Source organism: Morone saxatilis, unplaced genomic scaffold (assembly GCF_004916995.1).
Source record: "Morone saxatilis isolate NCDOM2014 unplaced genomic scaffold, NCSU_SB_2.0 Contig4, whole genome shotgun sequence".
Taxonomy (NCBI): Eukaryota; Metazoa; Chordata; class Actinopteri; family Moronidae; genus Morone; species Morone saxatilis.
Window position 1 is genome coordinate 6,160,009 of NW_023339984.1, and position 19,435 is coordinate 6,179,443.

Consider the following 19,435-nt stretch of genomic DNA (forward strand, 5'->3'; position numbering starts at 1 on the left):
GCGCGTGCGTGTGTGTTGAGGTAGACTCTGCGTATCAGATGAAGTTTGAACCGTGACTGAAAAGATGTCAGTTAATAATTGACGTGACTTGTCATATCTGTTTGTCAACATTTAAGCAGCCACAGCTCAGAGCTGTAAACTGATCAGTCCGATCAGATAGCCCATCATGATTAAAGGACATCAATTGATCAAGTTATATCTGCTCAGCACTACATGATAAATACTAGCTACTGTAGCGGGGTTTCTGTCATCATAGTGGTTAATAAGGTGGATATTGATGGCAGCAATTACTATCACTCCTATTTGACTGAAGACTGAGACTGAATGTTGTGGTGTTACAGTGTTGTAACATGCATGATAACACACATTCCTGCTGTATCAGGCAGAGCCACATGGCATTCAGTTTACATTTTATTGCATTTTCACTCAAGTAATGTTTGATTTTGAAAAGGCATGACGCTGGAAGTGGACCATGACTTAAAGGTGGGGTCAGTCACTCTGGAGAAAGATAGTTGATTGTCGAGTCTCATTCTCACAACGTCATATGTCGGTGCTTTGGGTTATGGTAAATGGGGAAACAAACACAGTGGCATGGAACGAGCCACACAACACAACACAACAGGTGGCATTTGTGCTCCCAGGGGCCTAGGAGTGAGACTCAACAATCAACTATCTTTCTCCAGAATGACTGACCCCACCTTTAATCTCCATTATCTCAGAGTATAAGGACTGTGAGAGTTTGGTCTAGTTTTGCTACGTTGTATGGCATCTTAAACTGTCCTGACGTAGCTTAATTCACCATCCACTATCCAATAGGTAATGGTAAGGAAAAATACTAATTGCTTGCACACAGCTCACAACTAGAGTTGGGCAATATGTCGTTGACTACGTTCCACAAGGGAATATTCTTACATCCAATTTCCTCATTAAACAGAAAAGTACTACCATACTAGGTTAATTGTCTTGTTAAGTCATCATAAAGGACACTTGATTAAAACAGGGAGAGAAACAAAATAAAACTCACCAAAACGGTTAGTCTTTCTACTGTTCTAACAATAAACAACTCTAGTTTGGGGGTTAGGGGTTAACTTCCAAATAAATCCTGAATTCACAGAGTTGGATGTAAATATATTCTGGCTGTAAACACCGTTTGTCCCCTCTGCCTCTCTCTGTTGCTGGAATGTGCCACTGGGTTAGCTTGCTTGAATGAGAGTCTGACACTGAGCATTCTCTGGAGGCAGACCATTAAATTAGCTAAATAAAAGAACAAAGATTGGCCAGAAAAAACCCCCAACTGATGATAGCCTCAGACAATCGCCTATAGCCGATATATTCGTCCAATCGCCCAACTCTACTTGCTAGTGCCTAAAAGATAACAAGTATGTTAGAAGTCAGTGTGTCCTCTGTGTGTTTGTTAAACTATGAATCAGGCCCCAGAATGGACAAATGTTTTCTACTTTGAATCCCCATGTGCCAAAATGAGCAACATCTTTTGAAGGCCAAAATAGGTGTGTATTTTTGTGTTTTGTTATTTTTTTGTTGAGAAATTTTAGTGTTCACCTGTTTCACATCATCCGTATGAACTGTAACAGTGAGAAAATCACTACAGGCCACAAGATTTTTTGTTTTTATCTTCACCAGTTGCTTGTGGTCTAGAATAAAATTTACCAGACATTTTCAAAATGCACGCCTTCAGTATTCTGTCAGCTGTCAAACTGTGGGAGAAGGTTAGCACATAAAAACTAGTGCCAACAAACAAAATAAAAAATATTCCCTTCCTTTCTCAGTTTTCTTCTGTCCTTTATTTCACAGGCTAAATCCTGATAAACAATAGGTTTATCTTTGAGGCAGAAAAGAAGACAAACCGGCAATATGACATTGAGGCGTGAAACCAAAACTACCCTCAAGTTGTACTGCCACAGCTTGAGTGTCCTCACCGTTTGACATTCCTTTCATACCACAAGTTAACCTTGAGCTTGCCTCATTGCGTTTTGGCAATGCGTGTGATGCTACCGCTGAACCACTTGCCTTGGCACATTTTATTGTTGGCTCCATCCGTCAGTGCAGGGAGACGGTACGGTACGGAGCTACACTGCAAAACTGTTGAATAGTGGTATCAAAAAAGAGAGACCTTTTTTAGAATGACAGAATGACAGATTATGCTTTGAGGGCATTTTATTGTATAGATCAGCTGTTTACGATATTTCACTACTTCACGCCACTGTAGATTGCCAGCTTTTGGGAGATCAAAGAGCATTTTAGATAACAGGCCACAGCTTAAACTAACTATCATTATTATAGACGTAGTTTAAATGTTGTCTTTATTGGGGCTTTAAGGCTGTGCTACAGATTTTAAAGTCACTTGACTGTTAAATCTCAGAGGAATTAGCTCTGACTGCCTGGCCTCATAGCCACATTGCTAATACAGTATATGTATTGTTCTTATCAGAGACCATATCACCCAACCCTAGTTTATAATAAAGGTACTTCTGTGGTAAGATTGTATGGGAGAGGTGAGGTTAAGGCAGGCAGATAATGTTTGACCTGTTTTTGCCTGTCTGCCTAGTTCATTTGTCCTGTTCCTCTCTGGTTCGCTGTTGTGTCCCTGTCGTATTCAGTTCTCAGGAAACTGTATCTGTTTCACAGTGTGACGCTGTTGCTTTTGTGTAGATCCAGTATACAGTTTCAGCCTGAGCTTCCACTGCATACAGTCTCAAGGCCTTCATTCACAGTATCAAAGCTTTTATTCATTGGTTCTTAAGTTGTTTTTTCATAGCTAATGAAGTCAGTTACCATCATTCAGTCAGTTACCAAGGTAGGAAGTCACACATAAAGACAACCTAAAGAAGTTGTGAAGGAGATTTAGTTAAAAAAATAAAATAGAAATCTTTTCCCTGTTTGCTTTATACTGTCCAATCTGTGTGACCTAGTCTCTCAGCAGTCTGGCCATATTCTGTTCCAGCTAGGGGAGACGTTTGTTTAGGTTTATGTAACTAAATTAGTTCTATTTGTGTCATTTGTTTAGTTCATTTTAATTAGAGATAAGATCCAATCCCTTGTCCAGTGTTACTCTGCGTCTCGCCAAATGCATAGTATCAAGTGGGTTAGGCTGAAGACTATCCCCTCATGCATCGAATAAAGTAGTACTATCTACATGACACAGATGAATTAAGCTATGCTGTTACTTATCTTTATATGCCATCATGTATATCATTGTAATGGTTTGGTAAAGTGACTGTTTGCACTGTACACCGCAGCCAGTTATCATTAAATCTATATAGCACATATGTGATAATTCACTTTTAAGTGAAACCCTGTAACCACAGGAAGTGATTGTGCATGACGAGAGTTCTTGTAGCTTAGCTTTGTGCCTGGGTCACTGTTACCATGAAAAGTTAAATGTTTGGAGAAGATGCCAGCACTCATAGTGATTTTAGGCTCTTTGGGTTAATCTTTAATGTTATGTGATAGTTTAGGACATTGGCTTTGTTGTTGTGGCACTTTTATCAGATTATTGACTGCATCACTGTTGTTTGACCACAGTGTGGCAGCAAAGCACTGTCACTGAGGTGTATCCCTGTAGTCCGACCAGAAGAAGAAGCTTCCAGTTTTGCAACCAGTGTGCCAGTCTCCCCACAGTGACTGAGTGCCTTCTTGTTGAGGAAGTTGTTGACTGTTTGCATCTTCAGTGTGTGTGTCAGTGTATGCCTTTGTGTACCTGTGCCATTTACATGTGGTTGTGGGTAAGTGTGTCTGTATATATATTTGGTAATGGGGTGCTTCATTTGAGTAATTGTGTGTTTAGGGGCCTATTGATTGGAAATGTAGCCATGAAACCATAATGTCAGTTTTGGATGTAATGAATGGTTTCTCTTGAATGTAGTCCTAAATCAAGTGCAGTGGGCACTGAGGAAGCACAGCAAAACAAACCTAGCTCAGCAATGAGTTTAAGATGTTGGAGTATCTTGTTGTTCTGTATTCAGCATGGATTCATGTACAGAGTTTTTGCCACTCGAGTTGCTGTGCTGGTGGACAAAACTGGTTTTCAGTTGAAAGATAAATATCAGGAGCTTGTGTCTTACCTACAATTAAATCTGTGAATGGCTCTAATGGGGGCAGTCTGCATGGTTCTGTCATAGTTTGTATGATTTGTATCTGATATTTCGGACTGTTTTAATTGGAAGTAAAGGCACCACGAACACACCAGTAACTCCTTGTCTTTAATTAGAAACAGCTGCCACTGATTGGTGGTCTGTAAGAAGAGCAGCAGCTGATCTAACTTGCACCTTCCTTTTATGGAAATCTGATACCTCTGTCTTGGAAGAAGTTGTATGGTTCTCAGCCTCATACCAGCCAGACCTTTCTGTACACTTTTTATCAGTAAAGTAGTACATAGATCCATACTTGACTGATTCTGAAGCGTCATCATGCTGTATGAATGTGTTTTGAATTTGTAGACAGTCTTTGTGGTTTTTCTGTTATTAAATACCACTTCATAATATCCCCATTATTATGAGATAATTGGCACATTTAGTTTAGTATGAAAATTGGCTGCCATCCTTTCTTCCCACAGATTGGTCATATGTATATCTAATAGCTTCAGACTCCTAATGTGATTGAGCTTGAATAGGGAGGCCACTATAATGGCCTCGAGATGTGATATTTTTTTCTAACTTAAATAGAATAACCTCTTCAATACTCCCAACCATCATATAGGCACTGACACATTGCTTATCCACAGATGGATTTTGAACAGTCTTTTTGCAAACTTTCAAAGCAACAGAAGTCATGGCTACACGTCTCATTATTCATACATAATACAGCTTCTTCTTCTTGCAGCGCTGGAAAAATCCAAGATTCCTGCTAAATATCAGTCCAACACCAATTAAAATTCTCAGAGAAAATATCGCACAAGTTGAGAGGCACATACAACCCTCGGCAATAACTTAATAGGGCCTGCCGCTTTAGTAGATTTAATCTCTCTATAAAGGGCTCACACCTCTTGTTTAATCATTTTCAAAGCATTATCATCCTCTTATCATTTTCCTCAAAGCGTCTTTTTTCACCTGATAAACTCCACTTAGCAAACGGTGACTGTGTAGATATTTTAACAAAGTATGACTTGTAGGTTTTGGGTAGGATTTGTGTTTTGTTTGATCTAAATTTAATGACTTTCCTGATGTTTTGTCTGTCTAGTATGTCTGGCTCTGTCACCTCTTTTAACCTCTGTTTGGTTAATTTTGAAGTGTATCTAGACATTGTATATGACATTGCATTTTCTCTCCTTTTCTCTCAGGATGTTGAGGTACGCTGTAGTCCGAGGTGGCCTCGGCCTCTTGGCCGTGAGGAGGACATATCTTATCTCTCGCTTCGCCCACTCTGCCCCGCAGAGCGAGTATCGACCAATCAAGAAAGTCATGGTGGCCAATAGAGGTAAGACTCCATCCAAGTCCTAACAGTGCAAAATTACCACTGAAGAATATAAGCAATTCAGACAGCACCATTAACTTAAATACATTTGAAATGCTGTTTCATTTATAATGTAAGAAAAAAATTGTGATTTTCCCCAGGCAAAAGAACAGACTCTTAATATTTAATGGCCAACATTTAGTTTGCCTTGGCACACGCTTATATTTAAGCACACATTGTACGTGGGTGGCTGTATAAACTCGCTTTTGTTTGCTTTAATTCAGAAGCACTGAACTTCTTAAAATATTGGAAACAGAGGTGGAACTGCAACCATTGTCCTCATTGTACACTAGGAAGTTGAGTTTAAGAGTATGTATTCAACTGTTTCTGAATTGTATGCTGTACAGATGTATTTATTTAAATATTACTCGTTGCGAAAGCTATCCAGCATGTAGGTCTTTACATTCCCTAGAGCCTACATGAAACATGTTTTTTGATGTGTTATATACAGTGTCTTTTTGTCTGCAAGACAAATTGGACCCACCAATACAAAAGTATTTATTTTTTCCTTTCTTTCTAAGCTGCTATAAATCACCATAAGTAGAGCCTATGTCACTGGGATTGAGATCTGAATAGAAATATAATTATAGAGCAGCGCAGAGTTTTCTAAACACCATGGAGTCACCAGTATGGTGTAAACATCACTGATGTGCTCTGGTAATACTTATAATTCCTGGGACCCCCTTCTGTTAATGCTAATGCTGTCCAGAGAGGCCCTCAGTGTGTGCTATTAGTTTGACTCTGTCAGGTGACATGCAGGATTTGAGTGACAAATGAATGTATTCATGCTTTTTGTTCTAATTGCTTTTTAGAGCCTCCCATTATATTCCTTCCTGCAGCCACATTTAAAATGCTTGATTTGGTTCCGTGTTTGATCATTTCAGATTGATCGCTGCATTGGTTGATTGATTCCAATGCTAGACCTGTCGTGCTCTGTAGGTCTCTTGCTGCACATAAGTCTGCACTGAGCATATGCATGCATACATTCATGTGGTCCCTTCCTTAAAGGCTCTATTTAACTGCTTTAATCCATCAATTTGATTCAAATAGATTGTGGTCTTTGCCATGCGTTCTCACACACACACACACACACAGAGCAAGGCTTTCCGTCAATCTCTCTCCTTCGCATTGGTGTGACCTGATATCAACACCGCATTAGATCACATTCATCACGCTGAAGTGCACCGGACCATGCTCGGCTTCTGCGTGTGTGTGTGTGTGAGAGAGATGAAGAGGGAGACGGACCATCGTATCATATCAGCCCAGATTCCACTTCGCCAAGCACATCTCCTCTTTGCCATTGCTTCTCTGCTTTTTCACTAATATTCTCCTTTCCTTTCCTCTCTGCTCTCCTCTCAGCTCTCCTCTCCTCCCTTTGCACTCCCTGTCTTTTTCAGCACTTGTCAGATGTGATTTTCCTTTGAGCCACTTGGTCTCTTCCTTTTTGCCCCATGTGACTTTGTTCCTTTCCACTCACCTCTTTTCATTCCTTACTTCATTTCCCTCTTTTTTTCCCCCCTCCACTGATTTTCTTGTCTCGTCTCCACTTATTTGTCATTTGGCTAGACTTGCCAAACTGTGTTTCTCAGGTCCTCTGTGTTATGTCCCTTTTCTCTTTGTTCTTTTCTAAACTTTCTGACCTCTCATTCTCTCTTCTGACCTTAAATCCATTACACTACATCTATCTGGCTTCCCAAACCATCTCATCCTCTCCCCTTTCTGTCCTTTCTCACATTCTCATCCTTTTTTATGTTCCTACTCTCATCCTTCTTCAGAACTCACTCTCTTTCTTGCTCACTTCTTCTCTTTCTCTTTTTTTCATAGCTCCTCAAATGTTTGAACGCTGTCCTCCCCTTCAAGCAACAACAACACATCTTGCTGGCTTTCACTGACTAAAGTTTTTTCCTCCCCCAAAATGTGCTTGAAAAACAAGTATCTGGCTCTAGTGACAGCAAGATTAAAGGCAGGCAGTGTTTTGGTTGTCTAAAGCTGAGATTTTACACTGTGTTCTAAGACTTTAGAAAAAAACGGTAGACTTGTTGCAGTTTCTGTGGATATTTTTGCACGGCGTGATGAAGTATACCAGATAGACTTGTCTTGTTTTCACTACTCATGTGTGGCATAAAAAATTCAAAGTGTATTTTATTCTCTCAGTGGAAGAGTTTGTCGCAAAATAGGGTCAATGCTACAGGATGTTGATAAAAAAGTGTATGCTTATGAAAAATAGAGAACTAAGACCTCCCACTACTTACAATCTGCTAAACTATGGATCAACTATAATAAAAATGTAGCAAAGCAGAACACTGACAATTAGCAAAATAACCACATCCTTTTCCCTCTCCTTACAGGTGAGATTGCTATCCGTGTGTTCAGAGCCTGTACTGAACTGGGGATTCGAACCGTGGCCGTCTACTCTGAGCAAGACACTGGACAAATGCACAGGTACTAATCTCTGCTACATTAGAGCCGAATGGGTCCACACAGGTTTAAAATAAAGAAAGCGTAACCGACAGATGTCTTAATAAACTGCTGGGCTGCCACTGCTGGGTATCGACCATAAAATGCTAACTGTTGATTAGAGCCAACAGCAATTAAAAGAAGCTGGGGAGCATTTTTCTCCTCTCCGCTTTGGGCCAGTTCTTTGTTTGGAGTTGTTATTAAGTAGGGACATAAGTATAATCGTATTGACATAACAAACATTCAGGTAATCACGTTGCTTAGTTTACATACACAAACGTCCTAATTTGCCTCACTGTGAGCATTTTCTATTCTCTGACTGTTTTCTAAAATATCTTTCACTGACTAATAGATCTTGTTATGTGATTGTGCTTCCACCTGGTTCTTTCTATCCTGAAGGCTGATTGGAGCACTAATCTGAATAAGTAGGCTTTATTTGAGTAAATACTGGTGCCTACTCTTTACTGAGCTTGGATGTGCCGCCATGAAGCCATAATGGTTGTGTGCTTGAGAACTGGTGCCCATCTGTGTGTTCTGTGTGTTCTGTATGTTTTTGCTGTCTCCCTTCCGTCCCCCTTATATTCAAGCCTTTGTCTTCACAGGCAGAAGGCAGACGAGGCTTACCTAATTGGAAAAGGCCTGCCACCTGTTGCAGCATACCTGCACATACCTGACATCATCAAAGTGGCCAAGGTAAAGCAATGCTATGAAAGGCCAATACTAAATTTGCTGTTTTACACCTTTTTAGATCTGCCAGAATAGAAAAATCTGTTCATAATCATGTGCATAACATACACACAGTATTTATTCATGAGAGTAGCTTGCAGTGTGTCATCAGTTCCATCTTGCACAGAGAAGTGATACAAATAGTAGAAATTTTGAATAAGAACAGTGTCTGTCCTGTTAAGAGACTTAACTAAGCTGAAATAAGCCATCCTGGTTATCTTTCTTTGAAGGCGTTTTCTTTGAAGTAGTTGTAGGAAGTCTTGAATTTGCATTAAAATACAATTTCATTTTGTTTTATATTTGCTTTCTTTCTGAGAATGAAATGAGAAGATTATCGAACTGTAGTCTGTGCAGAGCCGTATCAGGTGGGAAATTAGCTCAGCATAAAGACTGGAATTTGGGGAAAATGGCCAGCTTGACTCTGTCCAAAGTGAAAAACTACAGATATTCTCTTGGGATACACTTTACATTGTACATAGTTGTAAAGTCTTAACCTAATGGATTTCAATGGCATAGAATTAGGGTCACAAATCCATTTTTATTTCTTTCTCTTCACCCTAAGTCTCTGGCTCTACCATTTCCCTCCTTTTCATTCTCCATTCTCAATCTCTCTCCCTCTCCTTCTCCACCCTCCGCCACTTATCAATATGTTAGATCAGGTCTGTTCCGTGTTACCTCCTTTCCCTCCCATCCTCCCTCCATCCCTTCAGGACGCGCTGCCAGTTGTTCATTATCATTTTTCTGATCAATCTCTCACGGTTTATAATTTTCTGCGTGGGCATGTGGTCAGCCAGCCAAGTCAGGGAGCTTCCGCCGTCCAACTAATTTCTCAAAATCCGTCTGCCTATCTGGGAGCCCAGCCACTCCATGCCAGCAAAGTAGTTTGTGTGTGTCTGTGTTCTTTCTCTCCCGCTCTCACTCTTTCACATTCACTGTATGTTTACCTCTTCTTCACACTGTGTGTCACTCTGTTACTGTGTGACCAAAATAACCATCCAAAGTGTGTGTGTGTGTGAGCTTGCAACAGTGAAAGTATGAGCGTGTGATCTTGCTTGTATGAATGTGCGTATCTGCGGGGCGTTGTGTTAGCTTGTGTGTGTGTGTGTGTGTGTGTGTGTCTGTGTCTGTGTGAATCATCACCTGCTGCCCATGTCTCTTTGCATTCATGGCTTTGTGAGGTGTACCTGCTTGTGTGCATCCACTTGCTGCATTTTGTGTGTGTGGCTTCATGCCTCCCCTGGACTGCCAGTAACAGCTCCCTTAACAACAGGACAGCCCATAATTATAGTCCGCCTCGTATCCAAGACCAGATGGCACATACTGATCCAGAGATGGCTCTATCTGTCAAGCTCGGCAGCTACTGTATCTGTCTGCTACCTTGTGTTTGCATGCGTGTGTGCTCTCAGTACCTTCCCCCTGACCCTCAAATTATGCGCCTGTCTAGTCGCTCAGTCCCCCACTGATGTCCATTGAGTAGATGATGATTAAGGTGATTGCAACTAAGATGGAGTGAGAATAAAATGTGTCATTAGCTCAGAGTCCCTTTGCCGTAAGTGATGCTTACATCTTTATCACTCGCCAGCAGGCAGTGTGTGGTAAAGCATGCAGGTTAGCGTGTGTTATGACTCTTTATTTCCCTCACCGATAGTCAGCCAAGTGTTAACTGGGGCCCAACAGTGGCTCCCTATTTAACACAACTCCCGTTGCGTAGCTGGGCTACATTTCCTTTCTCTGGGTTTCACTGGCAAATAATTTTATTAAAAAATGCTTAATAGTGGGTACATTTGTTTCTCAACTGAATTAATTTTGGTGTGATGTGTTTCAAAGCAGTAAAAAGCCAAAGCCAACAGATAGAATGCACATAAATATAGTAATCTTTTTTTCGCCATCTGTCCCTGTCTCACTTCTTAGGAGAACAATGTGGATGCTATCCACCCAGGCTACGGTTTCCTCTCTGAGCGGTCAGACTTTGCCCAGGCCTGTGCAGACGCAGGGGTGATGTTTATTGGACCATCACCTGAAACAGTCCGCAAGATGGGAGACAAGGTGGAGGCTCGTTCCCTGGCCACGTCTGCAGGTATGGAAGGAGATGAGTGTGAGGAACAGTATATTCCCAGAAAGGAGAGGTCGTAATATAATACCTGCTATAATATGTGTAGTATTTTTACTCTCTAACAAGATTGTTTGTATCTACCTGTAGTATTATTGGTGAAAGTGTTTCTCAACATTTAAGCCAAATTCGCCATAAACCCTGGTGCTTGTTGTCATGATGACTCACTCCCCCTCCTCCCTCTACCTTTCACCCTGGCATTGCTCTGCTAGCATTTGCTTTGGCTTTTCTCTCCAAGCATTAATTTTGTATTTACTGTGGGTGATTAACATTTTTAGAACATATATTTCAGCCTTTAACTTCTAAGCCCATCTGTCACTGCAAGAAACTGTGAAAAATTAAGCTCTATTTATGTGGCGTTAACGGCGTCTTCCTCCTATTTTGCGCCATAAAGCAGTTCCCTTCTGCTGTAACAACAAAATTTGACCTTGTGAGACTCAAATGCTGTGTGAAGTCAGAAGTGCCTGGCAGTATATAATGATTTTTTTTCTATGAAGTACAGCATTTCTTACTCAACCCGCGCCCTGTTTTAGGTGTACCTGTGGTCCCAGGAACAGACACCCCAATCTCCTGCCTGCAAGAGGCGCAGGTGTTTTCCCAAACATATGGCTTCCCAATCATCTTCAAAGCAGCCTTCGGAGGAGGTGGTCGTGGCATGAGGGTGGTCAGAGAGTACGAGGTGAGTCTGTCAGCCACTGCTCTACATGATCACGTCCGTGAGAGATGTAATTTAACAGCTTAATCTAACAAAATAAATGTTGTCCAGCAAAGAGAAAACGAACCCAACTTGAAGGCCGGCCGTCCTCATGACACATTTTGGTTTTAACATTCATTAATTTTCTCATGGAAATTACAACCTGGTCATTTATCTCGACGACCGCCAATCACCATGTGTGTTTTGGTGTGTGTGCTCTGAAATTGCCCCTGTCACCTCGAGTGATTCTTGTGTGTTGGAGCCTTTAATAACATTAATAACATAATGTCTTTCAATATTGTATTTGTCACTTCTCAAATACGTATCTCAGTATAAACATTTTACAGTACACGTGCTTCCTGCAAGAGAGATCTTTAAATGATAAAATACCCTAACATACAAATTACATACAAAAATATATAAGAACAGGAGGCAGGAAGCGGTAGGCAGGAAAAATATTTTCCTTAAAGGAATGTCTTCAATACCTAGTTTGAGGGCACATCCAGTTATGTGTTGTGCATCCCTTGGCGGATTTACATCTACCAATCTGTCACAGCCATCCTCATCGTCCTCCTCTCGGCAATGTATGGGTGCCATAACCCAGACAGCAATGATGGGCTGTTACAATAGCTGTCACAGTGATGACCGCACAGCACTCTGATGGAGAGAAGTGTAGGCTAAAACTGGACTTTTTGGGTCATATATGTTCTGTCGTCTAGTAAACAATCCTTGTTAACTGTTAAATTATGCTCATATATTATGCTCATATGAAATCCTATCTGGTCAACATGCCACTTTTTGCTTGTTCTATGTATTTTTCTTGGCTATGAAATTTCTGGTTCCCAATTAAAGTATTTTATAAGAATAACAATTTTATGAGTAAGTGACATGTGCTAACTGCCACCTCTAGATTGCAGACTTGCTCTACATTTGCGCCCTCATTTACTTCAAGTAAGAACCCAAGGAATAATGAATAATCATAATGCAACAATACGTATATGAGGTCCACAAAACAAAAAACAAACTGTACATTATGAAAACGTTATGCATTATTTATAGGGTAGCCTCTTATACAAAGTGTGGTGATAGTGTGTATATACAGTGATTCTGTTTGTTTCGTCTATGTTGAATATGCTGTGTGGTTAATAGAGTATTTAAAATATATTCAAAAGGCTTTTCAGCACAGACAGCCAACAGCTGCTCACTCACTGTAAGTGGTGTTTTGGGAGATGCTTGTGAAAAATTCAGAATGCATGTAGAGTTTTAACCTCCAAGAAAAACACTCTTGACCTCGGTTGATAGTTATTGAAAAGTGGGCCAAGCAGTGCCAATAATACTATTTCACTTGCCGTGGTTCAATTGTAGGGTAATTATGATTTATTTATTAGTTTTTTTTATTAAAAAAAAAAGTACGTTATTAATGGTCAAATAAAACCTACAGATTCTTTTTAATTTCCCCGGGATGAGAAGTTTAATATCCTTTTTAGTGGATGATTTTATCCAAAATATGTGTCTCAAAGGGAAAATTAACTCTCAAAGGGAAAATTAACTCCCAAAGGCCTGTAGACACCAGGAAGTTGTCACCCCTGTTTATTTCAGTGGAGGCCTGGCGGCAGCTTTGCTTCCTGTGCCAGCAGTAAAAGGGGCACTGGAGAGAGGGTGTGTGTGTGTTTGCTGCCTGTTGGAACGTGCACAGCCGCCCGTGATGTAGGCTGCAACTATGGCCTGTCTGTTCAACAGTTCAAATGTGTTTAGTTTACTATCACATAAGCTAAAAAATGGTAAATCTCAAACTTTTCTATGTGTATTTTTGTAAAATGTTTGATGTTTTGGCTTATATTTCAGCTCTATTTATCTACAATGACTTTGAAATGGAAGTGGAGGTTGAACATGTATAGAGCCGTGCGTGTGCGTGTGTGTGTGTGTGTGTCAGGGTGGTATGTACAGTTGGACTGCTTTTTTTGACTAAAACCATTTTGAGGCCTTCTGTATGAGAATTTTAATCTGTCATAACAAACCCTGATGGCACTAAATCTTATGATCTCATTCTTATTGGTATCCTTCATCTGGTCTGATCAGATGTAAGAACTGAAATGTAGTTTTTATTTAAGTTTTCTAGTCAATCAGTGACATTGACAGTTTTGTTTTCAAGTCAGTCTTGTGCTGTTTTCTGAAACCGCTTTGATAAAAACACAGGCCTGCTTTTGGCGATGCTGATGATGTCTGCTACTGCGTTGACCACCTGGTTGTTTTGTCTCAAAGAGGATCTTGTCTCAAGGCTATGAGATGACAGCTGTGGATGGGCTCGAGTATCCTCTCCTGAGGCAGAGGGAGGAGGGCGTCATTGGTGACTCAGTCTCTCCCCAATAGAGGAGGCTGGACAGGGCTGGCAGGACGTAACAGACTGACAAACACAGATTGAATCATGACCTTTAGCATTCTCGGTCGTGACCTCCCACAGCCTGGTCCCAGAGATGTTGTGAAGAATCTTGCTCCCTAAGGGCGTTTAAACATTTAGTCAAAAGAGAGGGAAAAAACACAACGAAACATCACGTGTGAATGACTGGGAAGGGAAATAAAATGGATTCCATTAGGAAATAACAATACAACTAACTGACCTGATGCAGAGATTATACGATGTTGAAATATAGTCTGTGCAACACCAAAACTCCTTGAAAAACCACACAAATCCTTTGCGGTGACTCTCTTGCTTCTTGAATAGCAGCACTAACTCAGACACATATGGATTTTTCTTGTCTGTTTGTCAGGAACTTGAGGAGAATTACCAGCGGGCCTACTCTGAGGCCCTGACGGCTTTTGGGAACGGAGCCCTGTTTGTTGAGAAGTTTATTGAAAAGCCAAGACACATTGAGGTGCAGATCCTTGGTAAGTGAACTCTAGGACTTACTTTGTGTTTGCCTTTAACTATGTGTCCGTTTTTTGTTTATGTGGATTGATCAAAGTTCATTAAGTAGCAGAGGTCCTTGAACTGAGTAGCAGCACTGAGGGAGGAAGCGAGACGGATGAACAATGAGAGTGAATGAGATTTATTGGCCAGCAGAGGATTCTCCAGCCATTATTTCTTATTATAGTGAATGTAACTCCCTGCTACCACTCAATATTATAGAACTGAAATTCAACACTGACACTTACAGGAACTGTCTGCACTTATATAGTACATGTGGATGTGTATTTGTGTGTGCATGTTCATTTGTACATTACTGTAAGTGCTATCAGTCATCTCTCTCTGATTTGTGTGTTTATGTGCATGATTCAACATTTGTGTCTGTGTCTGTCTGTGTGTCTGTGTCTGTCTGTGTCTGTCTGTGTCTCTGTGTGTGAAGAGGGAGATTGTTATTGGAAGACCAAAGGCCTGTAGACACGGAGGGAGGAATTTTGTCACCCCTGTTTATGTTCAGTGATTGGCGTGGCGGCAGCTTTGCTTGTCTTGTGCCAGCAGTGGAAAAGGGGCACTGGAGAGGAGGGTGTGTGTGTGTGTGTGGCTGCTGTTGGGGGAGGACGTGCGAGCGGAGTTCCGTTGTCTCTGTATGATAGTATTATGGTTGGCTTGCATACTGATATGTTGGTGCGTGGGCTGTACTGGTGAGGGCAGTTTCTGTAATTTGTATGTGTTTTAGGGGTTGTGAGGATATCGGACGTAAGACCTAAAAGAGGGGTGGGGTAAGGGTGCTCTCAACTGTGGTTTCTATGTGTATTTTTGTAAAATTGTGTTGAGGTTTTTGGCTTATGGATTTCAGCTCTGATTTATTTCTTATGTACAAGATTAGTTGAAATGGGGAGAGTGGAGGTGTGAGCGGTGGGGGAGAGCCGTGGCGTGGGTGTTGGTGGTGGTGTGGTTGTTTAGGGTGTGTTATTTATCGTTGGCTGTTTGGCTTTTGTTGACTACGCATTATTTTGGGTGGCTCGGTGTGCTGTATGAGATTTGGTTGTTATAATTCTGTGTGCATATACAATAACCTCTGATGGATAAATCTTATGAATCTCATTCTCTTATTGTAGATATCCTTCATCTGGTCTGTATCAGTGTTAAGAACTGAAATGTATTTTTATTTAGTTTTCTAGTCAATTCAGTGACCATTCTTGCTTGAGGCTGTTTTGTGGTTTTTTTCAATGTCTATCGTTGTTGCTTTGTTTGGTGTGGTTGATTACCTTGTGTAGGCTTTGATTAAAACACCAGGCTCCTGCTTGGTTGGGCGATGCTGATGTGTCGGCCTACTTGTTTGACGGTAGTGTTTGTTGGTGTTGTTTTTTGTGGTGTGGGTGGGTGTGGGTTTGGTGTTTTTTGTTGGGGGATTGTGGGGTTGGTTTGTTTTTGTTTCTTTTTTTCGTTCTGCGACAGCGGTTTTGTCGTCTGCCACTAAACGGTCCGCTCATCATTCGTGCCCAATCTCCTACTGGTACTCTCGACCGTCGCCCCCGTGGCTTTGTGCTCCGGTCGGGTCGTCGCTCGGGGGTCGGGCGAAGAGGTGACGGCGGAGTGGAGGAATGCGCGCAGGGAAGACGGAGAGAAGAGAGAGAGCGAGAGTTGGCGGCGCGGTCGGCCGACAGCAGCAGCTCCGGTGATGTGCCGAGCTCGCGCGGGAAGTAGGGCAGTTAGCGCGACCTGTCTGCGTTTTAAGTTGGACGATAAAGGACAGCCAATCAGGGATAGTAGATATAGATAGATAGATATGAGTAGTAGATAGATAGATACAAGATAGTAGGATAAATAGTGATAGATGACTCAGTGTCTCACGCAGGGGTCTACATTTCACATGTCAGTTGGCTTCTTGCGTAGATAATTATTTAGGCGCGGTGCTGATTATTCACTTAACCATTTCCTTTAGAGGGAGCTGTGTCACGTCGCTTTAAGCTTTTATATTTATGTTGTGTTGCTAATGGTGGTGCATATTTAAATGAGTAAATATTTGCACAAACTAAATTTGACAAGACATGTACATGGGTTGAAGCTCAAGAATTAGGGATCTTGATCGGAGTGTCGATACTTTAGGTGAAGAATACACTTTATGGAGGATATGGTTGTTCTCAAACATATGCGCAGTATGGGTGTTGTGTCAACTTAATGGAATTAACATGCGAAAGGGTAAGTAGGTGAGGGTGGTGGAGGGTCAGAGGTGGAATAAGTTTATCTGGATGTGCTATAAATTGGGGTCATATGTCTTTATATCCAGTTCCTCATTTAAAGTTTCCTACAATCAGCGGAATCTTGGCGCGCACAACAGGTGATTGTTCTCGATTAATAAGGGGATGGTACTCGCGCATCTGATAGTATAAACAAAGCTCATGGATATCAATTTCGCGCGCGCGCATGTTCTCGCGCTCATACCACCTGTCGCTCTTTTCTCAAAGAGGATCTTGTCTCAAGGCCTATGAGATGACAGCTGTGGGACTGAGGCACTACAGAGTATCCTCTCCTGAGGCAGAGGGAGGAGGGCGTATTGGTGAACTGCAGTCTCTCACCAATAGAGGAGGCTGACAGGGCTTGGCAAGAGACGTAACAGATGGACAGAATCACGGCATTCGAGGTTGCGTATGACCTTCTTAGAATTTCAATAAAAATTGGATGTGTGTGTCTGGCTTCGATGTTGTCGATTGGCGAGACTGTTGCTCTCTTAGGCACGCGGACACAGCAAAGGGCTGAGACAGACATGGGTGATCATGCAAGCTGCATGTGCGAAGAAACCACATTAAGTGTTTTTCTGGAAGGTGCCTACTAACTCATTTTGACTTTCTGGAGGCTGCCATGACCGACTGATACTACCATCTGATGCCTGAGAGTTTTTCCTAGTGTTACTTGCTTGCTCTTGAACTCACAGAAAGAATCATTAGTGCTCACACCCTTTTTCAATACATAAGGCTGCACCTATCCACATGCACACACTCTAAACCCTCACACAGTCTCCGTCTGGTTTCTCTTTCCTATTGGTCTTTGCTCTTGCATCAGTCTGGCATCATCAGTATTGTAATTTTAAAGCAACACCCAAATGAAATAAATAATGTTCAGAGGAGATGCCGAACTAGCAGCAGCCATCTTTAACTGAGTGGCAGAGCGGGGCACAGTTTGTAAGTCAGATCAACTTGGTATGGCAGTGTGCATGCCGATGCAAATTAAGGAGTAAAAGGTAGAAAGGGCACTCAATATAGGGAGTATACAATGAAGGTAATGCGTCAATGGGTTCTCTAAACATAGGAATTGATCATTTTTGAATTACTGATTGTAGCATGGATAAAGTGTATGACTGGAGCGGAGGCGCAACACTCAAAATGGGAGGTCTCTCATTGTGTGTTAGAAATGTATGTAAAATAGATATTAATAGCTATATAAGATGATGAAAATGGATGAAGGTCAGTGATTATAAGATGTTTGGACTTGTCAGGATATTTACAGTATGTGTGAATAATAAAAAATATTAAATTGCATATATAGAACTAAAGCTAAAATGTTTAATTTTTATGTGCAGAGTGTGACTTATACTTGCGGTAGGTGTTTTGTGATGTCAGTCTGCTATTGATCAAAAACAATATCTGAATGAATAAGCAATGTAATTCAGGTATTTTCCATTGGCTGGAAGGTTTGAATCATCCAATGATGCTTCTTCTACGAAATAGCCAAGAATAAACATCCTTAGCCACCTTCAGACCATATTCGGACAATATCTAATAGTTAACTACTCATATGTTCTGGGTCTCTTTTTGAAAGTCAAGCAGAGAAAACATTTCTGAGAAGATGTAATTAATACCAGCACGTATTCGGAAAATAGTTAAGCATAATCCTACTCTCAGCTAGGTAATATAGGCCGCTGACATTGGGGAACTTTTGGGAACGGAGCCCTGTTTTTGAGAAGTTTATTTAAGAGAAGCGCAAAATAGGGTACCAACATAAACAAGTGAGGTGACGAGATCACGTTGTATGAAGAAGGAGAATAACTTGCGTGTTTGGTGCATAGACAGATTTCGGTGTCAGTCTCAGTGAACTTACAACGTTCTTAGGGGTAAACTTCTAAGTTACTTTCTTGTGAGTGTATTGAGTTTGCCTCCCCTTTGAGAAACTATAAACTTGGTATTGGATCCGTTTTTGTTTAACATCATATGATGGTAATTAGATCAAGCAAGTAATCAAAATAAAACATACACTCAGCACATACCAGAATATTCAAATAGATAAATTGAAGCAAAAAGGCAAAGGAAAAACATAGTGATTCCTTAGAGATACAGAAAGATACGCAGATCCCGACGAACGAGGAGACAGCGCACGAAGCGGACGGATGACAATGAGAGTGAATGAGATTTATACACCGAGTGGCCAGCAGCAGAGGAAATAGTGTTTACATACTCTGAAAGTATGTGGTAATTGTGGATGCCAGGAAGATAAAGAACAGAGGCTCTCTGCCCTACCGACACCTCACACATGTGATGCTCTATTACCAAGGTGCTTTTTTTCCGCCTAGAGATAAAGCAGAGTGAGAACAGTCTCACGCTACAAACATAAAACTCACTCCCGTATCCGAACATGACACAACAACTTGAGGTTGATACATGGCTGTGTACCCCCCTCTCTGGAGCTATTATCGAATAATATTTTTTATGTTCTCTCTGTGTAAGGTGTGTGAAGCTTTGGATTCAACCCTGGGACACTTACAGGAACTGTCTGCACTTAATTATGGAGTGTCAATTGTGGTTTGATTTTTGTGTGCATGTCATGGTTGTTACATTACTGTTAAGGTGCTTATCAGTTCAGTCTCTCTCTTGTGATTTGGTGTGTTTATGTGCATGATTCAACATTTGTGTCTTGATTGTCTGTGTGTCTGTCTGTGTCTGTCTGTGGTCTCTGTGTGTGTCTCTGTGTGTGTGTGTGGTGGTGTCTCTGTGTGGTGTCTCTGTGTGTGTGTGTGTGTGTGTCTCTGTGTGTTGTGTGTAGTGTGTCTCTGTGTGTGTGGTGTGTGTCTCTGTTGTGTGTG

General features: G+C 41.3%; 1 protein-coding gene across 2 annotated transcripts in view; it reads left to right on the forward strand.

Annotated features, from left to right (window-relative positions):
• Positions 1 to 19,435, forward strand: part of LOC118338182 (pyruvate carboxylase, mitochondrial-like) — a 314,296-nt gene that overhangs the window by 7,122 nt on the left and 287,739 nt on the right. Inside the window, exons 1-7 of one of the 2 annotated variants that reach the window (XM_035675439.1) lie at positions 3,647 to 3,743; positions 5,297 to 5,433; positions 7,818 to 7,911; positions 8,529 to 8,619; positions 10,564 to 10,729; positions 11,296 to 11,441; positions 14,225 to 14,342. In XM_035675439.1, coding sequence (XP_035531332.1) covers positions 5,298 to 5,433; positions 7,818 to 7,911; positions 8,529 to 8,619; positions 10,564 to 10,729; positions 11,296 to 11,441; positions 14,225 to 14,342 — 751 coding nt within the window. In that variant the 5' untranslated portion in view covers positions 3,647 to 3,743; position 5,297. Of the gene's footprint in view, positions 1 to 3,646; positions 3,744 to 5,296; positions 5,434 to 7,817; positions 7,912 to 8,528; positions 8,620 to 10,563; positions 10,730 to 11,295; positions 11,442 to 14,224; positions 14,343 to 19,435 lie in introns of those variants that run through there. The other variant, XM_035675438.1, reaches the window with a different exon arrangement.